This window comes from Babesia bovis, chromosome 2 (genome assembly GCF_000165395.2).
Source record: "Babesia bovis T2Bo chromosome 2, whole genome shotgun sequence".
NCBI classification, from domain to species: Eukaryota; Apicomplexa; class Aconoidasida; order Piroplasmida; family Babesiidae; genus Babesia; species Babesia bovis.
In genome coordinates this window covers 519,330-534,595 of record NC_010574.1, presented here as the reverse complement: position 1 = coordinate 534,595, position 15,266 = coordinate 519,330, and the positions used below count along the sequence as shown (strand labels likewise).

General features: G+C 42.3%; 7 protein-coding genes across 7 annotated transcripts; 4 read left to right on the top strand and 3 right to left on the bottom strand.

Annotated features, from left to right (window-relative positions):
- The first annotated feature begins 102 nt into the window (after positions 1 to 102).
- On the top strand, positions 103 to 4,796 carry BBOV_II002220 (non-SMC mitotic condensation complex subunit 1 family protein). The gene has a single exon (XM_001609696.2). It carries the CDS (start codon positions 153 to 155, stop codon positions 4,734 to 4,736), a length of 4,584 nt encoding a protein of 1,527 aa, XP_001609746.1. The 5' UTR covers positions 103 to 152; the 3' UTR covers positions 4,737 to 4,796.
- Positions 4,797 to 5,341: 545 nt separating this feature from the next.
- BBOV_II002210 (uncharacterized protein) lies at positions 5,342 to 6,040 on the top strand. Its single transcript, XM_001609695.2, has 3 exons — positions 5,342 to 5,600; positions 5,638 to 5,724; positions 5,759 to 6,040. The coding sequence occupies exons 1-3, from the start codon at positions 5,382 to 5,384 to the stop codon at positions 6,008 to 6,010; spliced, it is 558 nt and encodes a 185-aa protein (XP_001609745.1). The 5' UTR covers positions 5,342 to 5,381; the 3' UTR covers positions 6,011 to 6,040.
- A 448-nt stretch (positions 6,041 to 6,488) lies between these two features.
- On the bottom strand, positions 6,489 to 8,592 carry BBOV_II002200 (uncharacterized protein). Its single transcript, XM_001609694.1, has one exon. It carries the CDS (start codon positions 8,478 to 8,480, stop codon positions 6,678 to 6,680), a length of 1,803 nt encoding a protein of 600 aa, XP_001609744.1. The 5' UTR covers positions 8,481 to 8,592; the 3' UTR covers positions 6,489 to 6,677.
- Positions 8,593 to 9,171: 579 nt separating this feature from the next.
- On the top strand, positions 9,172 to 11,140 carry BBOV_II002190 (Thioredoxin-like family protein). Its single transcript, XM_001609693.2, has one exon. The coding sequence runs from the start codon at positions 9,274 to 9,276 to the stop codon at positions 11,053 to 11,055; it is 1,782 nt and encodes a 593-aa protein (XP_001609743.1). The 5' UTR covers positions 9,172 to 9,273; the 3' UTR covers positions 11,056 to 11,140.
- Positions 11,141 to 11,379: 239 nt separating this feature from the next.
- BBOV_II002180 (ribosomal RNA large subunit FtsJ-like methyltransferase family protein) lies at positions 11,380 to 12,393 on the bottom strand. The gene is made up of 2 exons (XM_001609692.2): positions 12,208 to 12,393; positions 11,380 to 12,172 (listed from the first exon to the last, which is right to left on the bottom strand). Exons 1-2 carry the CDS (start codon positions 12,301 to 12,303, stop codon positions 11,555 to 11,557), a joined length of 714 nt encoding a protein of 237 aa, XP_001609742.1. The 5' UTR covers positions 12,304 to 12,393; the 3' UTR covers positions 11,380 to 11,554.
- A 97-nt stretch (positions 12,394 to 12,490) lies between these two features.
- BBOV_II002170 (putative H/ACA ribonucleoprotein complex subunit GAR1) lies at positions 12,491 to 13,253 on the top strand. The gene is made up of 4 exons (XM_001609691.1): positions 12,491 to 12,639; positions 12,681 to 12,710; positions 12,746 to 12,897; positions 12,933 to 13,253. Exons 1-4 carry the CDS (start codon positions 12,546 to 12,548, stop codon positions 13,224 to 13,226), a joined length of 570 nt encoding a protein of 189 aa, XP_001609741.1. The 5' UTR covers positions 12,491 to 12,545; the 3' UTR covers positions 13,227 to 13,253.
- A 168-nt stretch (positions 13,254 to 13,421) lies between these two features.
- BBOV_II002160 (HORMA domain containing protein) lies at positions 13,422 to 15,124 on the bottom strand. Its single transcript, XM_001609690.2, has 4 exons — positions 14,698 to 15,124; positions 13,680 to 14,358; positions 13,593 to 13,646; positions 13,422 to 13,558 (listed from the first exon to the last, which is right to left on the bottom strand). Exons 1-4 carry the CDS (start codon positions 15,092 to 15,094, stop codon positions 13,492 to 13,494), a joined length of 1,197 nt encoding a protein of 398 aa, XP_001609740.2. The 5' UTR covers positions 15,095 to 15,124; the 3' UTR covers positions 13,422 to 13,491.
- Positions 15,125 to 15,266: the final 142 nt, after the last annotated feature.

Below are 15,266 nucleotides of genomic sequence, written 5' to 3'. Positions count from 1 at the left end.
TTAGTGGCGTGTTGATTTAATATCATTATGGCTTCCAATTACTGAGGTAATTTATCGATGTGTCTATTGTGTAAGAGTTGAACAACTAAGCTCGGCGTTTGGTCCCTACCACACATACACATCGGTTGTTTTGCGTTTAATTCAGAATTAAAATGGAATTTAGCAACACGGCTCTACGTCGGTTCAATATTCCAGAGAGTTTAGACTACCACAGTCTACTCCGACCACCAGGGGGGGACGAATCTGACAGACTGGTTGCCAGTGAGGCTGAAGATCCGGCATTATGGGCTCCTGGCGATGCTGAAGCAGCTTTACGTGCAATCTCTACTGTTACATCGGGTACTCCTGAAGATGTATTGGATATGCTTTCACAGAATACCTTTTGCCATGGCTTTAACCTTTCGCGGCACTTTGCTAGTCTGGACAAGTCTTCACAGCTTTGTGTAGCACAGGCTTTTAGTAGTATGACATCGGCAACCCAGGATATACTTGAGAAGGTACCGCCAACTCCTTATTCCAGTACTGCTGAATCGAACAGCAATGAAACGTACATCAATTTCGAGAGAAAGATACGTCACTTGGGGTTTGGATTAACGTATCAATCTGAAGAGAACGAAAATTTAAAACCCAGCGATATTGGTCAGATACTTCGGCCACTATGTCACCTTTCTGTATTTATGGTATGCACAACCTTCAGATGTGCTCTGTCATCGCAGAAGGATAATGAGAAGCCTGCAAGTGGGATGGAAATTTTGGTTTCTAAAAAGCCGAAGGTTGCGCGTGGCGGTAAACGAAAAAAGGCTGAGGAGGACAGTAATATCAACGTATATGCGTTGGAGATATTGGTAGACTCAATGCTTAACATAACTAAATCGTCTTTGCTGAGACCATTTTCAGTAGATTATGGTGGTTGTGGAAGAATCGACTCTCCTCTAATGCGACTCATGTTAGACACATTGTTATTAGCTATGGGATCCACCATTGTGGCTTCGGTCTACGGTAAAGTCACAGAGGCTACGTCTAGGGTGCTAGAGATATACTACTGTACATTGCAATTTCATTCAAATGTATGTGTGGAAGCCGATAGCCGCGATCATAGCCAAATACCGGATAACGACAAGCTTGATGTAACTTCAGAAAGTTTGGAAAGCAAAAATACCAATAAAGACAGATCCGAGGAATCCAATGACTGTTTAGATTCAACCCAGGAAACCAATGATATGGGATCACTGGGCAACACAGTTTCAGAATATGGTGATGAAAGTGCACTAGGGGGACAGGATGAAGGTTCTCGCCAAGATATGGAATGGATAATTACCTTGTCAGAGGAAGTAAAGAAAGGCCACAGTTCCATGTTAGCGGATGCCATATCTATGTCACAAAATCTCAATATGCATTCCTTTTTGATAAAAGAGATCCTCACGTCTCTGCGAGATGCATTCTTATTACAGATTTCCGGTGGCGGGGTACAGTTAATGAGTTCATCGGTACAAATGGAGTATGCCAATGTGGGTACTTTCTTGGAAAGTGCTACCAAACGGATGCCATGTGCCGTTGTTAGAAGCCTGGATGAGCTACGGTACATGTTTGAGGTACCATCATACAACCTCAGGAAATCAATTATGGAGTCTGTAAAATTGTTGATTATCAAAAGCAAGGACAACTCAGAAACGGCATTGAAGACCATAAAAGAATCTTCGGCGGAGAATGTTCAAATATCGAGGTACCGTGAGCGTATGCTGCAAATGCTTCTCCACAGGCAGCATGATTCTTACATGTACGCCCGAGCTGCTCTACTTAAGGCATTTAACGATTTGATCGAGAATGAAGCACTCCCGATGAGATGGTTTGTAAAGGTTGCCGATTTGGCAATATCTAGGATCCTCGACCGAGGATCCCAAGTTAGGCAGCGCGCTGTTAATCTCATGACCACTCTGGTAGCAGACACGACAAAAAACAGATTTCGATTATCGCTAAACACTTCAACTGTGAAACATGATCTCACTATGATGAAGTCATTACTCTCTAAGGTGATAAAGATCGGCTCACTTGATACGGCTGTGGATGGAAATAAGGATACATGCGTCGCAAGTGAGGATTCATCTACAGGGATAGATGACTGCCCCGATACAACTAATCGTCTGGTGGAGTCATCTCCAAGCACAGATGAGACTGTCATAAAAAGCGAAGTGACAACAGAACCGCATACGGATGGCTTAACGACGTGCGAACAGTTACTTGCAGAAGTAAATGTTGAGCTGGGCGAGAACATGACGTTGGACAACAAAGATGCCATAAGGAACCTTCGCACTAGGTTAGAGGTGGGTATTGAGATGTATTCTGATGTGCAAGATATATCGGAGAAAGTGGACTCTTCCATTAGGATATGTGCTGATATGCTACATTCTTCAGTTGAGGGCGACCAAAGAGCTGCCATACGGTATATCGCATCATGTCATTTAATGGGTATCATTGGGGCAACTAATCTTTTACCTAGGGTATGGGCTCTTTCTTGGTCCAACAACCAAAATGTTGTGGAGACTGTTTTACAGGAGTTCAAAAATGTCTACTTTGACGAAGCCGATGAAAGCGGCATTGCATGGAAACTGATAGAACTTTTGACTACTAGCAACCTCACTGCATTTTCATCTATAGAAAAGATATTTGAGGTAAGCATGGCCAGGGATGAGCCATTATTTACTAACTTGGACAAGCTCATGGTAGCGTTACTACGCATAGCGGTGGCTCCAAACTACCAATTAGGCCGCGATATTCACCCGCGTGTAGCTTTAGGCATAGTTAGGCTGTTAATTAATTCCTCTATGCGCAGCAAATCACCTCAAGCACAATCTATACGTAATTTTGATGAGAAGAGGATAAGTGCCTTATTTGGGCTATTGCAACTTTCATCCAAGCAATCATACACCATATTTGGTGAATTATGCTTAATATTGACCGCAGCATCCCATTCTAGCCATTTGGAAGATTTAGTTGAACGCATAATTGATTTGTTTACAGCTACCTTTGGTTCTTTGGATGATTCCTGGTTCCGGATGGCGCAATGCGTGGTAGATGTTACTTTTACCCACGCTACGAACCCTGAAGTTTTGTGGTCTGAGACTCTGAATCATCTCATTGAGAAAATTATCGGAGATGATTCCAATAATTCCCTTACATGCCGACAACTGGCGCACGTTATATTCCTTGCGGGACACGTGGCCATAAGAACAATTATTAGTATAGACAGCTTGCAATCAGAACTCAAGAAAGAGCGATCGTCAATGGATACCGATGAAGGGGACAAGTTTCAAGGTGAAGCTTCTGCGCAAATGGGTATGGCCACCACGGAAGAGCAGGAAAGGGAGCTTTTTGAACACCTTTGCGAGCGCAATATTGTATGTGAGAATCTATTAGGTGGTCCTCTACGCAATATAATTGTTAGTTGTTTAAGAAATCCTAGCGAGTTCGTCATACCGGGTATTGACAATGATCCGCAAATGGCAACGGAATGCAATGGTGATGAGACCAGGACTGCAGGCGATCGTAACAATATCAAGGGTTCTGGAATATCTAGAGAAATCGAAATATTGAAGACCTGTGCGGCATTATCCTTGTGCAAGTATGCAACTGTTTCCAAGCAATTTTGCAACTCGATATTCCACCCCGAAGATGGTACTCCGGGGCCATCTTCCGTTCTTGAGGTTATAATATCCCTTTTGATGAACAACAATCTGCAACAAGTATGCGATAAGTCACCCGCGAGATCTGTTGACGTAAATCACTATTACCTACCAGAACCAGGTACTGGAATCTTGCGTGCAACATTGCTAATGAGTTATGGTGACTTGCTATGCCGGCACCCAAACTTGTTGGAACCGTGGAATGATGAGGTTGGTGCCATATTGAGGGACAGTGAGAACTGCGTCAGAGAGGCCGCAGTATTGGTTTTTACTCATTTAGTCATGAACGACATGATGAAACCCCGTGGTAAATTGGTGGACTCTATGATGTATCTTACGCTTGACACCGACCAAAAGGTCTCTCATTGTGCAAAGACCTTTTTCCATGAGGTTCATCGGAAGAATCCAAACACAATTTATAATTGCTTTCCCGAGATGGTGTCTACTCTAGCACTCAATAAGCATGGGCAGTCGATAAACAGGAACCTTTCTGTTTTAAAAATGTTGCTTAAATTCATAGTAAAGGATAAGCAAGGTGAAAGCATCGTTGAGAAGGTTTGTCAGCGGTTGCATGGAGTAGAAAGCAACGATCACTTTGCTTTGGTCATCTTTGGACACGTTCTAATGAACGTGTGCCAACATGAAAAGTGTATTTCTAAGCTGATAGCATCGTTGCCCTTGATATCTCGGCTTATTGTTGAGAGTGAATATTTGTTGGCCGTAATGCTGCTGATATGTAAAAAGACCCGAACGGCTAATCAGGGCCGGCGAATTGGGGACAGTGATAAGGGTGAATCTAAAGCTGAGGCTCCGGATCAAACTACTAATAGTCAGCAACCTGGCACCAACGCCTCTTGCGACACTACAAACATAAAGGAACTTGGTGATGATTTATTACGCCGCATCCATGCTCTTTTCGGTGAGGGTAAATCATCTTATGTAAACCAAGTATCCAGTACGGTCGAGTCTATTATTGCTGCAGCAGAAACATGCGCCGCTGAAGATGAGGGCACAGAACATATCAAGTCAAATGGTGACAAATTGACTGCGGTGTAAGAGCTTCAAACATCGCTAAATTTCCTCTCATAATGAAGTTATACTCTAATTTGTTAGAGGTTTTTACTGTAACACATCATAACAGAGTATCTATAATACAAATCAACGGCAAGTCATTTACCATTTGCTAGAGAAAGGATTTCTATTGTAAGAGTGGGTATATCATTTTCCGGTCAGCAAGCTGTTGACTAACAAATATGATACACCAATGATCATAAAATGCAAGTTAGAAATCAAACAGATTTTTAATCCGTCTGTTAATATATCTATTGGATCAACAAAGTTGCGTTTAGACAAACCATATACATTAATATGTAACCACAAGCTAATATGTATCACTAATGAGTATACTATTTAATGCAAGAGATGTTCAATCCTTTGTTAATATGACGGATCCGCTCTTTGGTTAACGGAACGTTCCCCTTGAATCGACATATATTAGGAAGACTTCACCACTTCTGGTTTAGTTAAAAACAATTAAAATATCAATACACATATGGTCACGTAAAGAATGAGTTATCACCAACGTATTGTTTTTACACTACCCCGTGAGGAATGGGTGAGGCTCTTGTTGGTCAGGCCAATGGAACGAAGGATGTGATAAGTTAAGGACATATATATCATTTTTTTATTATTGTAGCCAGTATGGGAAAACACGAAGAGAAGAATACTCCGGATAGTGAAGCTACTGGCGATAAAAAGAAACGCCGTTCGGCAGATAAAGAAAGCGAGGCTTCTAAAAAGAAGCCAAAGAAATCGGTAGAAAACGAAAAGGCCAAAGATAAAACTAGCAAGAAAAATGTTGATAAACGCAACAGTAAAGAAGTTAAAAAGGAGGGTCCGAAAGACAAGGGCAAGAAGAAGGTGTGTCTCACCTAATTCCATACACATTGTTCTATAGGTGTCAAAGTCTCTTTCGGACATAAAGCCTGAAGCTGCACCATCTATATTCGCTAAGCTAGGCCAGAAGCATGTTACTCCCCCTAAGGTATATCTGCTTTGCTCGTTAATATATTATGCAGGGGGACGGTACACGTGGATTCTACGAGAGTTTATTAGAGGCGCACCCCAATAGTGTCTTGGCCGTTGTATATTGTGTTGAATACGGCCTTTTTGGTGGCCAGAAACACCATGAACTTTACGAGCGTTATCAGGAGATGCGTCAACAAGGCCTTCTCAAAGGAGCTGCCGGTGGTGTAAGGCCGGCGGCTATACAGGTTTTGCAGAAAATGAATCGCAAATCTGCAAAAAAGTCGCGAGATAAAGGGGATTAACATCGCATATAATATCTAGTCACTATATTTACCGTATTGCCAATCGTACTCTGCGTGTTCGTTCATTAATGGAATCTAGGGTAATAGTTCCATTAGGTACTACATAGTAGACAATTGAATGCTACAAATAGGATATATAGTTGGATACCTACTCCATATGAGCAATGACGGTACTTCATTATTTCATGCAGATTGCTGGCGCAAACCGCATGTTGATGACATTATCCGTTGAAAAGCTCATGACCATTCTCTCTGAGGCAAATATCGTAGTATCTTTGGAAATGTCAGATTCCTGATTAATGTTTGATGCTTCACGTCTTTTGACTGCTGCGCATCCACTACTCGACATTCTTTTTGTTCAATGTTATCTAGACTCATGGATGGAATATGTCGAACAGGAATAATCACTATTATCGGTTAAAATTACGTGACAATTGTGCTCCCTCATTTGGAACAGGTTATTGATTATACATTAAAAATTAATATGCAATTATTCAATGTGGACAACATGCCTCTGTCCATTAAAGCAGTCCACATGTTGTATACGTTATGCGGAAATAAAACCAATAGTCAATATATCCCCTCACAGACAATTGACTAGCCGAGGAGAAGATAGATTAGAGACGTGATGGTCTTTCCTATCCATGGTAACTCAATTCCGGGGACCTTAATGAAACATCTGCATGATGGTTGAAGCCAACGATTTCCATTCTTCGCTGTTCGTCGTCATAGATTCCGATACTTCTAGAGTATAATGCAGCATCATATCGATCGTATCCTTATCCACTGCTATCGGGTTTTGACGTGCCCTTTCGAGTACTACGTTCATGAAGATGACCCCCGTTCTTAATGAAAGCAACCTTTTGAATGAGTATGCTAGCTGTTGACCCTTCAATATCATGTTACAGCATCTTTGCAGTGCCGTCTCACGACCACCGGCATCTGGTGTGAGCAGGAAAAGATGTCCCGTCATTGTCAAAGCTTCGATAATGAATAGGAAGCACCTTGTGAAGGAGTTTGCGGTGGCCAATCGACTGTGTATACTGACGGCGTCATCAACTACATCGTCTGATTCTACTTCATGATCGAATGCTACTAAAGGCTTCAACTGTGACGATGATGCAAGCAAGTGGATTAGGGATACTACGGAGGGCAGATCAGACAGAACTACGTCTACTTCTGCACATATCTTTGCGAAAAATGATGAACATCTGACAATGGAGCACGCCAACTGCAGCTTGGTTTCGATACTTAGTTTCCTCCCTAGTTTGATCATTAGTATGCGACCTTTGTTCAGGTCCATGATATCCTCTATTCCCACATCGCCCGTAGTAAGCGATACAAAAAGTTCATTTAGTTTTCCCTCGCGGTCCTTTTGCATTTTATCCAATGCTGCAACGTGGTTCATTGGGCACTGTTCGATATCTTCCTCGATATCGCAAAGCATATACAACGCTTCATATCCACGCTCTATAGTTTCACGCAGCTGTCGATCTTTGCTTACGGGCCCATCCTTCACTACTGATGTATCTATATCGCTAAGGCGTATTAATTTGCGACCATATCTCACCGAGGCGGCACTTGTCTTACCAAATCTGTTAGGGTTAACTTCGATCTTTTTTTCTACGAAAGGAATTTCTTCAACACCATTACTCTTTTCTTCAGTCTCCGAAGCGGTGCCTTGTTGCCCCTTTTGCATGTTCAAGTGCCTGGTGTTCCAACGACCAGTATAGCTCTGTAGACGGGGGTCCTTACAAATTTGTGTCAGGTGTATGCGCAATATTTGGTCAAACGCTTGGTCATCCATGAACAGTTCCTTTTGCATATTTTCCTTTGTGCGTTCAATTCCACTTGCGTGACGTTCCAATGTCTTTTCCATTAGATGCCATCTATGGTGCGATGTGGTTATTCCTGAGTGGACTAGATGTAGCAGATGATTATTAAGCGCGAACATCCCCAACTTGATATATTTGGACAAATCATTTGTGAAAGATCCCCTGTATTCCATCTCAGTGGTAAATTCTGTTCTAGGTGTTTGATTCCTGGGTGACCTCAACTTGCGTTGTCCTGAGACTCCATTATCCATATTACCATCCTTGCGTTGTGACACGTTAGATTTATCCTTGCTTTCCAACATATCATCACGATCCTTTGGTTGACGTGTATTCATTTGTCTTCTGTTACGTTGGACAACTGGCTGTGGCTCGGGAAAGTCAAAAAGCTCACACTTAACAAGTTCCTTATTACCCCTGCGTCTTACATGAGGCTTCTCAGCCTCCTTAAATGTCTCTGTAGGGTCCCATGTTGCATCGGCGCCATCGCCAAAAGTGTCATCATTAAGATCATCGTACGACCGTGAGGCATCATCATCGATGTTGATGCACTCAATGTCTTCTAGAATCTCTCCAATGACATTATCTTCGTCTACCAACTGTTGTTGTGAAAGCTTATTATGCATAAAAGCTCTCATATTGATGCATTTGTGTAGCTTCAAGGGTTATCGCTCGTTCCTCTTTACCATGTCACCGCTTGGCTTCTTTTCTCTACAACCTAGGGCACACCCGATAAATCATATGCATAACAATGTATTTAGGACCATTACCAAGTGGCCGAATGCAATTGTCATACAGGGGTTCCTTGTTAATAACTGATATGTAACTTTTACACAGCCGCACATAGACCTAGTACTCCATCGTATGACAATATATTTACTTTTCGAACTGCATTTTTAAAACATAGATTTACACGAAATAATATACCAATGAATATTCTATATTCCTAATTACTTGTACCTATTGTCTTATGAATCTATAGCTATTGGTTACTGGCCTAGACTGTGGTTTACTACCCTGATACTTTGGCGCACTAAAATACACAAACCAGTGAGTATATGCATCTGTATAAAATCTTATTGAAGAGGCATGATGTATAATAGCAGGGTTACAGTTTGTTAAGGTGTGTAAAGGGATATGATATTAGAAGGTAGCTAAAACCAGCACTTCCTTGTTTGTTTTAATAACATAGCGCACATTAAAGTAGAGCCTTCACTGTTACGTGCATTTGAAAGGTAAATAGTACCTAACGTATTAGAGGATTCCATGGCATCGCCACACAAGTTTAATGACGTAATTGAACATCTTTGACATATATATGACACAATATTTTAGCCTTCTTCGTATACACACCCTTGCGATGGTATATAGGCTAGTTTATAAACCTATACTTATTTTAGACACGGTTGTATATAGAGCGTTGTCGACAACATGCTGTTGATGTTGAGAACCGTCTTAATCGCTGTTCTTACAGCTGCTTTATCGCACACACCTGGTGGGTTGGTAGAAGGGCGGTTGGAGAAACGTCCCAATTGTCCTAACCGCCTATTGGGGCCTATGAAACTTGCGGGACCTAGACTACACAGTGCCTTCTTTTCCCGTGATCCTCAAATGCTGGTTGGACATGCCAAATTACCGGAAACTTCTGAGCAGAATCTGCCTACTCGGGTATTATTCGCTCCCTTGGAGAACTCCAACGTTCGGAAGGCTGTGGCCGTTGCCGGTACCACTGCATTGGCTTCAGCGCTATGTTACGCTTACATAAAACGTCTCTTATGGCACCACCTATATGGAAAATACATTAGAAAGGACGCGCCTGGCATTTCAAGTGTATTAGGTCATGTTCTATATACTAAAGATGATCACCATCGTGTGGGCAGTAGGTCACGAACTGTATTTGACATTATACGTGCTTTATTTTTGCCATTATTTGAGCGATGTTCGTGGATACGAGGTATTTTAAAGCTCAATATACGCCGTATACCTATTGGCGAAGCCATTGAAGAGGGTTCAGTTACAGCGCTTTATTTCCACTCAAACAACGTTCAAAAGATGCTTAAGGAGAAGGGTTATAAGGATTTCACATCTAATTTGATGCGCATACAGGAATCTGTGCAGGCCAGTGGCCGTAAATTCCAGGTAGTGTATGTTAACGTGGATCAAAAGCAGGTTGACGGTGTAGATCACTTTAAGGACATGCCTTGGTACGCTCTTCCCTTTGATGACAAATCACGTATATCGCATTTATGTCAGCTATATGACATTACCGGCATTCCTAGTGTGGTCTTAGTGAATTCTGATGGTTCAGTGATCAATGACCGAGCCTTATATCACATGGCTCACCGACCGAATGACTTCCCGTGGAAGATCGAGAGTGCGTTGGACTTGCTTCCAGATACCCTGATAAATGGTAATAATCAGATGGTTCCAAAGTCTGCGTTAGATGGCAAGATAGTCGGTCTATACTTTGGAGCTGGGTGGACTAAATCTAGTAAGGACTTCAGTGAAAAACTACAGGAGTACCACAGGGCTGTTAACGAGAAGACAGACGGCCGATTTGAGGTCATCTATGTTTCTAATGACAAAACTGAGGACGACTTTGAGAAGGAACTCTACGACAGCAATGGCAATTGGTTGTCTATTCCATATCAGGATTCGGACTCTCGCATGCTTCTTCAGCAGTTTTTGAAAGTTCCTTTGATGCCTGCTCTGATACTCCTTGATCCGAGTGGAAATGTCATCACTCCTGATGGGCGCTTCTATGTTGAGGCTGACCGTGGAGCTAATGCCTTGCCTTATGAGTCTTATTTGCAGCGATCTGGACGACAGTTTGTTGAGGATGTTTCCGTCAATGTTGATGCCTTTGCTCACCAGCCTGTGGTCATTTTATTTATGGATGACGTTTCTGGAGAGGACCAGAGTGAACTGTTATTACAGCTTTCCAAGGCAGCCGAGGGTCATGGATCCACTCGTAAAGGCCGAGAGCTTAAGTTTTTCGTCTCACGTGTGAAGGATAAACGCAATGATGCCGTTCGCACCATTTGTGGTTGTGAGCGCAATTCCAAGCCACAGGTAGTTATCCTAGACTTGCTGACGCAGAAAGTCCACTACGACCCTAAGATGAATGCCATTGACAAAGACTCCATTTTGGCAATGATTGACCAATTCTACGAAGGCAAGCTAAAGACGCGCGGTATTACTATGCCGACATAAACTAATGACTATTTCAGAAAAACGTAGTTAACAATGCTGCACTATCGTGATTCGAGTGGTAAAGAACGCATCCTGAGTTGGTAGAGGGGTTGCTGATTCTAATATACCTGGCGACTTTCACGCAAGCTGGGAGTGTCATATTAGCATTAACGGGGAAGTACACCGTATTTAAAGTATATCTCCGGCCTACATGGATACCACTCATTAACATGGCAAAACGTCTACCTCTGTTTGCCATGATTAAACCTACGACTTTCTTTTTTATATCGCCAAAAACCTATTATAAATAGTATTTTGTTTTACAATTAAACTGTATGGTACTATGTTTAAATGGGTGCTTCTATTTTCAAAGCAGTTCACCAAACCACATGGCCATATTACCCAGTTATCGATTGACTGAGGTTTTCCCAAAGTGCCTACCTCTGAACTTCCAAAGGCACTTATTTTTATGGCGCAATAGAACCACTTCTCAGTAAAACCTATAGATTTCTTGACTGCATTATAATCTACCTTCTTTGGGATAGTAGCTGCCTCGGATCTGCACATCGCCAGCTATATTGCGAGTTCCTAGGAAGCCCTTGCAGACAAAGTACATTTCGCGAGATTCCGAGCGCGACGCTTGTGGTTTAGCTGAGTGTACGGTGTTGAACTGGGACTGTAGATATGTGCGATAGTTATTCAATTGGCCTCCCATGAATATTTTGACAACGAAAGAGCCATTGACTGCGATGATACGTTCCATAAGTGCCGCTGCCTGCATACAGAGTTCCGTGGAGTTCAAGTGGTCGTCTTGCTTTATACCTGTACAGGAGGGTGCCAGATCGCTGAGCACCAAGTCTGCTTTGGCACCTTGGAGTGCGCTGAACAGTTGTGCTTGTGTACTTTGATCATTTATATCTCCTTTGATAAAGTCATAATTAGCGATATGGTCCATATGCAAGCGATCTATACCTATAACTTTGGAGTTGGAGGCACCTGTTAAAGACCGCTCTAGACACACCTGTGCCCAACCACCTGGGTAACATCCTAGTTCTACGATTATCTGGTTTTTACGGAACAGAAGGTATCGGTCATCCAGTTCCTGTAACTTATACGCTGCTCTACTGCGATATTGATCCTGTATATGGCTTAGGGTGATTAGTTGCAACATACCACTTGTGCCTTCTTTGTGTAGTGATCTGTAATTTGGCGGCGAATCCACTCAGCGCTGTGCGTGGTTGCTGGGTTGCGTACTTTGAAGGCTCTCATTGAGTACGGCTCTTCCAATTGCAACCATGCTACACACTAGGCCAAGGAATGCTGTACAGCTGTCTTCTAACTGATTTGAATGTTTCCGATTGATATTTAAAGGGGCTATATAGATTCATGTTAGTTTCTTGTAGTCTAGGATGGGGGTCTTCCCATGTATTTCTTGAAGCCTTTGGCAGATAGATAAGTCCAACTATGATGTAAATACTTGTTTGATTGATCGGATTGAAGGTGTAGTTTTAATGCTGTCGCGTGGTAGAGGTAGCGGCCGCGGCGGTGGCTTGAGTGCCAAGCGCGGTGGAAGGGGAGGCAGAGGCGGCTCTGGCGGTTATCAAGGTAGCTTTTGTATATGGAAGATATCGTATATGTGTATTTAGGTTACAGCGGACCGCCTGCTGAGGTTATAGGTATGCGGGTCTATGTGTAAATATACATGTTGTAGAGGCTGGAACCGTGATTCATGACTGCGAGGAGCAACTGTTGATCAAAAGCAAGCTATCAACTTGCGTACCATATTTTAATGGTCGCATCTTTTTGGCCAACAAGCAGGAAATTGGCAAGGTTGATGAGATTCTAGGTCCGATAAACGAATACGTAAGTTAGATGCTAGGTGTTAATTATCCATTCAGTTTTTTTCTGTATCGCTGCTTGACGGTTTTAAGGCCAAGTCTTTTGCTAAGGATTCTATGGTGTACATTGATCCTCAGCAAACTTTACCGGTATCAAGATTCACCTCTAAAACTCCATCATCCCTCTTGGGGCATAAGAAGCGTTCTGTCATAAAAGACAAATCCTTTAAACGTCCAGGTATCGGTCGCGGTGGACGTGGCGGTTCATTTGGTTTGGGCAGGGGTAATTCTATGTCCTTTAGGGGTACTATGTCCCGTGGCAGGGGTAGCGGCTTCCGTGGTCGTGGCCATTAAAACGCTGGCAACATATCGCTATTTAATGTAATTCAATAGATACGAGCATTATCGTTTTTTAAATTATGATTAGATATACCTTTCAGAGTTTGGAACTGTAATATCTATTGGTTGAAAAACAGTTTTCGTTTTTCAGTAATCAAGTTAACCAGGATGTGTTGAGTGTCCAAAGAGATGATCTCTTTTCATAGACTTCGCATTCATCTTTAGAATCCTGTTACTATACATCTTATTTACTTTCGCTTTATCATGGCAACAGGTTGGGCTACGATGTACCTTTTGTCGTTGGTTGGGTTGTGTCATCGTTTGGTAACGTTTCGAAACATTTACTCCTGGGTGGCATTATGTTATCAACTTAGCACTTACATGTATCCCTTACCCTTGACGAACCTGGGCTCTATATATCCATATTCAATCATTCTGTAGGTATTGTATTAGATTCTTGTGACTTACTTTTTAAATATTGCCTTGGCCAGATTGTCATCAATTCCCAACTCTCTGATGAGGCATTCCTTGTTGACGTATTTAGTTTTGGTGGCAATTATATGGCTGCGTTTCAGTAGGTCTAGAATGTTGTTCCGGTTAGTCACTGTGGATCGTGGTTGGGCTACACGAGTGTTGTCTTTACTATGCATTCCTGTTCCATATGGCGAGTTTGTAACAGCACGATGGCCTGCACTGTATTCTCTAGCGGCTCTTGGTGCATATTCATTACAACTTATTGATTGTCTTCGTGTTAAGGTATCCAATGACTTTCCATTTGTTTTGTATGTGGTTACGTTGTCATCTAGGTAGCAGCAGCTACGCACATCCACAGCGAGGTTATGGTGCCCCGTTTCGAGTTCACCTACTTGCTGCTCTAGATTTGATATTTCAATACCACGGAAGTCGGCATCAGATGCTGTACGAAAGTGTGGCGGGTCATAGTCTTTTGGTACTCGATCCTCATAGTAGAACAGCATCATTGAGAGGTACCTATTATCAGGTAGTGGAGAGAGTGATTGGGCCAGTAGTACTAGGTCCCTCAATACATTTATAGTTTGTCTTTTAACTTCTTCCTTATCATTGTTGATCACCACAGGTTCAGTCACTGGTGTGCTAATTGGATTATCTCGGCCGTTTCTTTGTTTCGCTGTGAACTATGAGGTCGATATGCATGGTGGGCACAATTATTGTACGATGAAAAAACACACATATAGAGTAGGATGGGAATTAAATCTAATGTAGGGTCTTGCCTAGATATACTAGTATTCCTTGTTAGGGTACTATACCTCCCGTGTCCATTATACTGTAGATCACTGGATACTACCCGTGTAAGACCAGCGCACGTATTACATGTAATCTCACAAAATGGTACCATCACTTCACTACTTGTGCATCTGTATACATGGAGGACAATGATAGCCGCGTGGAATCATTTATACATTTCCCCCGTTTGTTAATGTATGGATAGAACATTGTCTTTACATACCGTTATCTGTGGAGCCATCAAAATGGCCAACTGAAAGTTGTACTGAGCATTCACCTGTATTTCCTGCATACTGCAGAGCGAAGGTGTAGGACTCTAGTGGAACGTGTTCGCTGTTATGTATGGTAACTACTAGTTCCTTTAGGTATTCCTTGCCCATTGCATCGAATACTCCTTCATCAATCCAATCGAGTAATGCTGCCGATTCGGGTACAGCTCGTGTAAGTCTCTTTAGTTGTAGGCCTCCTACTACAGTATCTTCGAAGGCGCATTCAGCAAACAGGTTTCTGAGGTACGCGATTGAGGATATGCCCACTTTAACGAAATTACGCAGCACATTGGCTGATTCTTGTGAGTTAATTTTAGACATTGGTACAAGGTTGGCAGTTACTGTGGACATATAAATATTCTTAAAACTCTAATACACGAATGTGTGCTGTTTGTTATAGCATTTCTATGGGTATAGATCGTATATTGCCATCATGAGGCGTGTCAGGTCTTTAGAAGCCCGGGTTTCAGGAAGGAAAACTGTGGCTCTTAGAAAGCAGCAGCTGGTTTTCAATTTAACGGCA

Bases quoted from the DNA above. Each gene is read 5' to 3' on its own strand.
- BBOV_II002220 (XM_001609696.2), top strand. From the start codon at position 153: ATGGAATTTAGCAACACGGCTCTACGTCGGTTCAATATTCCAGAGAGT.
- BBOV_II002210 (XM_001609695.2), top strand. From the start codon at position 5,382: ATGGGAAAACACGAAGAGAAGAATACTCCGGATAGTGAAGCTACTGGC. The intron at 5,601-5,637 runs GTGTGTCTCACC...ATTGTTCTATAG, and splicing joins AAGACAAGGGCAAGAAGAAG to GTGTCAAAGTCTCTTTCGGA. The intron at 5,725-5,758 runs GTATATCTGCTT...TATATTATGCAG, and splicing joins AGCATGTTACTCCCCCTAAG to GGGGACGGTACACGTGGATT.
- BBOV_II002200 (XM_001609694.1), bottom strand. From the start codon at position 8,480: ATGAGAGCTTTTATGCATAATAAGCTTTCACAACAACAGTTGGTAGAC.
- BBOV_II002190 (XM_001609693.2), top strand. From the start codon at position 9,274: ATGCTGTTGATGTTGAGAACCGTCTTAATCGCTGTTCTTACAGCTGCT.
- BBOV_II002180 (XM_001609692.2), bottom strand. From the start codon at position 12,303: ATGAGAGCCTTCAAAGTACGCAACCCAGCAACCACGCACAGCGCTGAG. The intron at 12,173-12,207 runs GTATGTTGCAAC...AGCCATATACAG, and splicing joins ACACAAAGAAGGCACAAGTG to GATCAATATCGCAGTAGAGC.
- BBOV_II002170 (XM_001609691.1), top strand. From the start codon at position 12,546: ATGCTGTCGCGTGGTAGAGGTAGCGGCCGCGGCGGTGGCTTGAGTGCC. The intron at 12,711-12,745 runs GTATGCGGGTCT...TACATGTTGTAG, and splicing joins ACCGCCTGCTGAGGTTATAG to AGGCTGGAACCGTGATTCAT. The intron at 12,898-12,932 runs GTAAGTTAGATG...TTATCCATTCAG, and splicing joins TAGGTCCGATAAACGAATAC to TTTTTTTCTGTATCGCTGCT.
- BBOV_II002160 (XM_001609690.2), bottom strand. From the start codon at position 15,094: ATGTCCACAGTAACTGCCAACCTTGTACCAATGTCTAAAATTAACTCA. The intron at 14,359-14,697 runs GTATGTAAAGAC...CATAGTTCACAG, and splicing joins TGATGGCTCCACAGATAACG to CGAAACAAAGAAACGGCCGA. The intron at 13,559-13,592 runs GTAAGTGCTAAG...AATGCCACCCAG, and splicing joins GTCAAGGGTAAGGGATACAT to GAGTAAATGTTTCGAAACGT.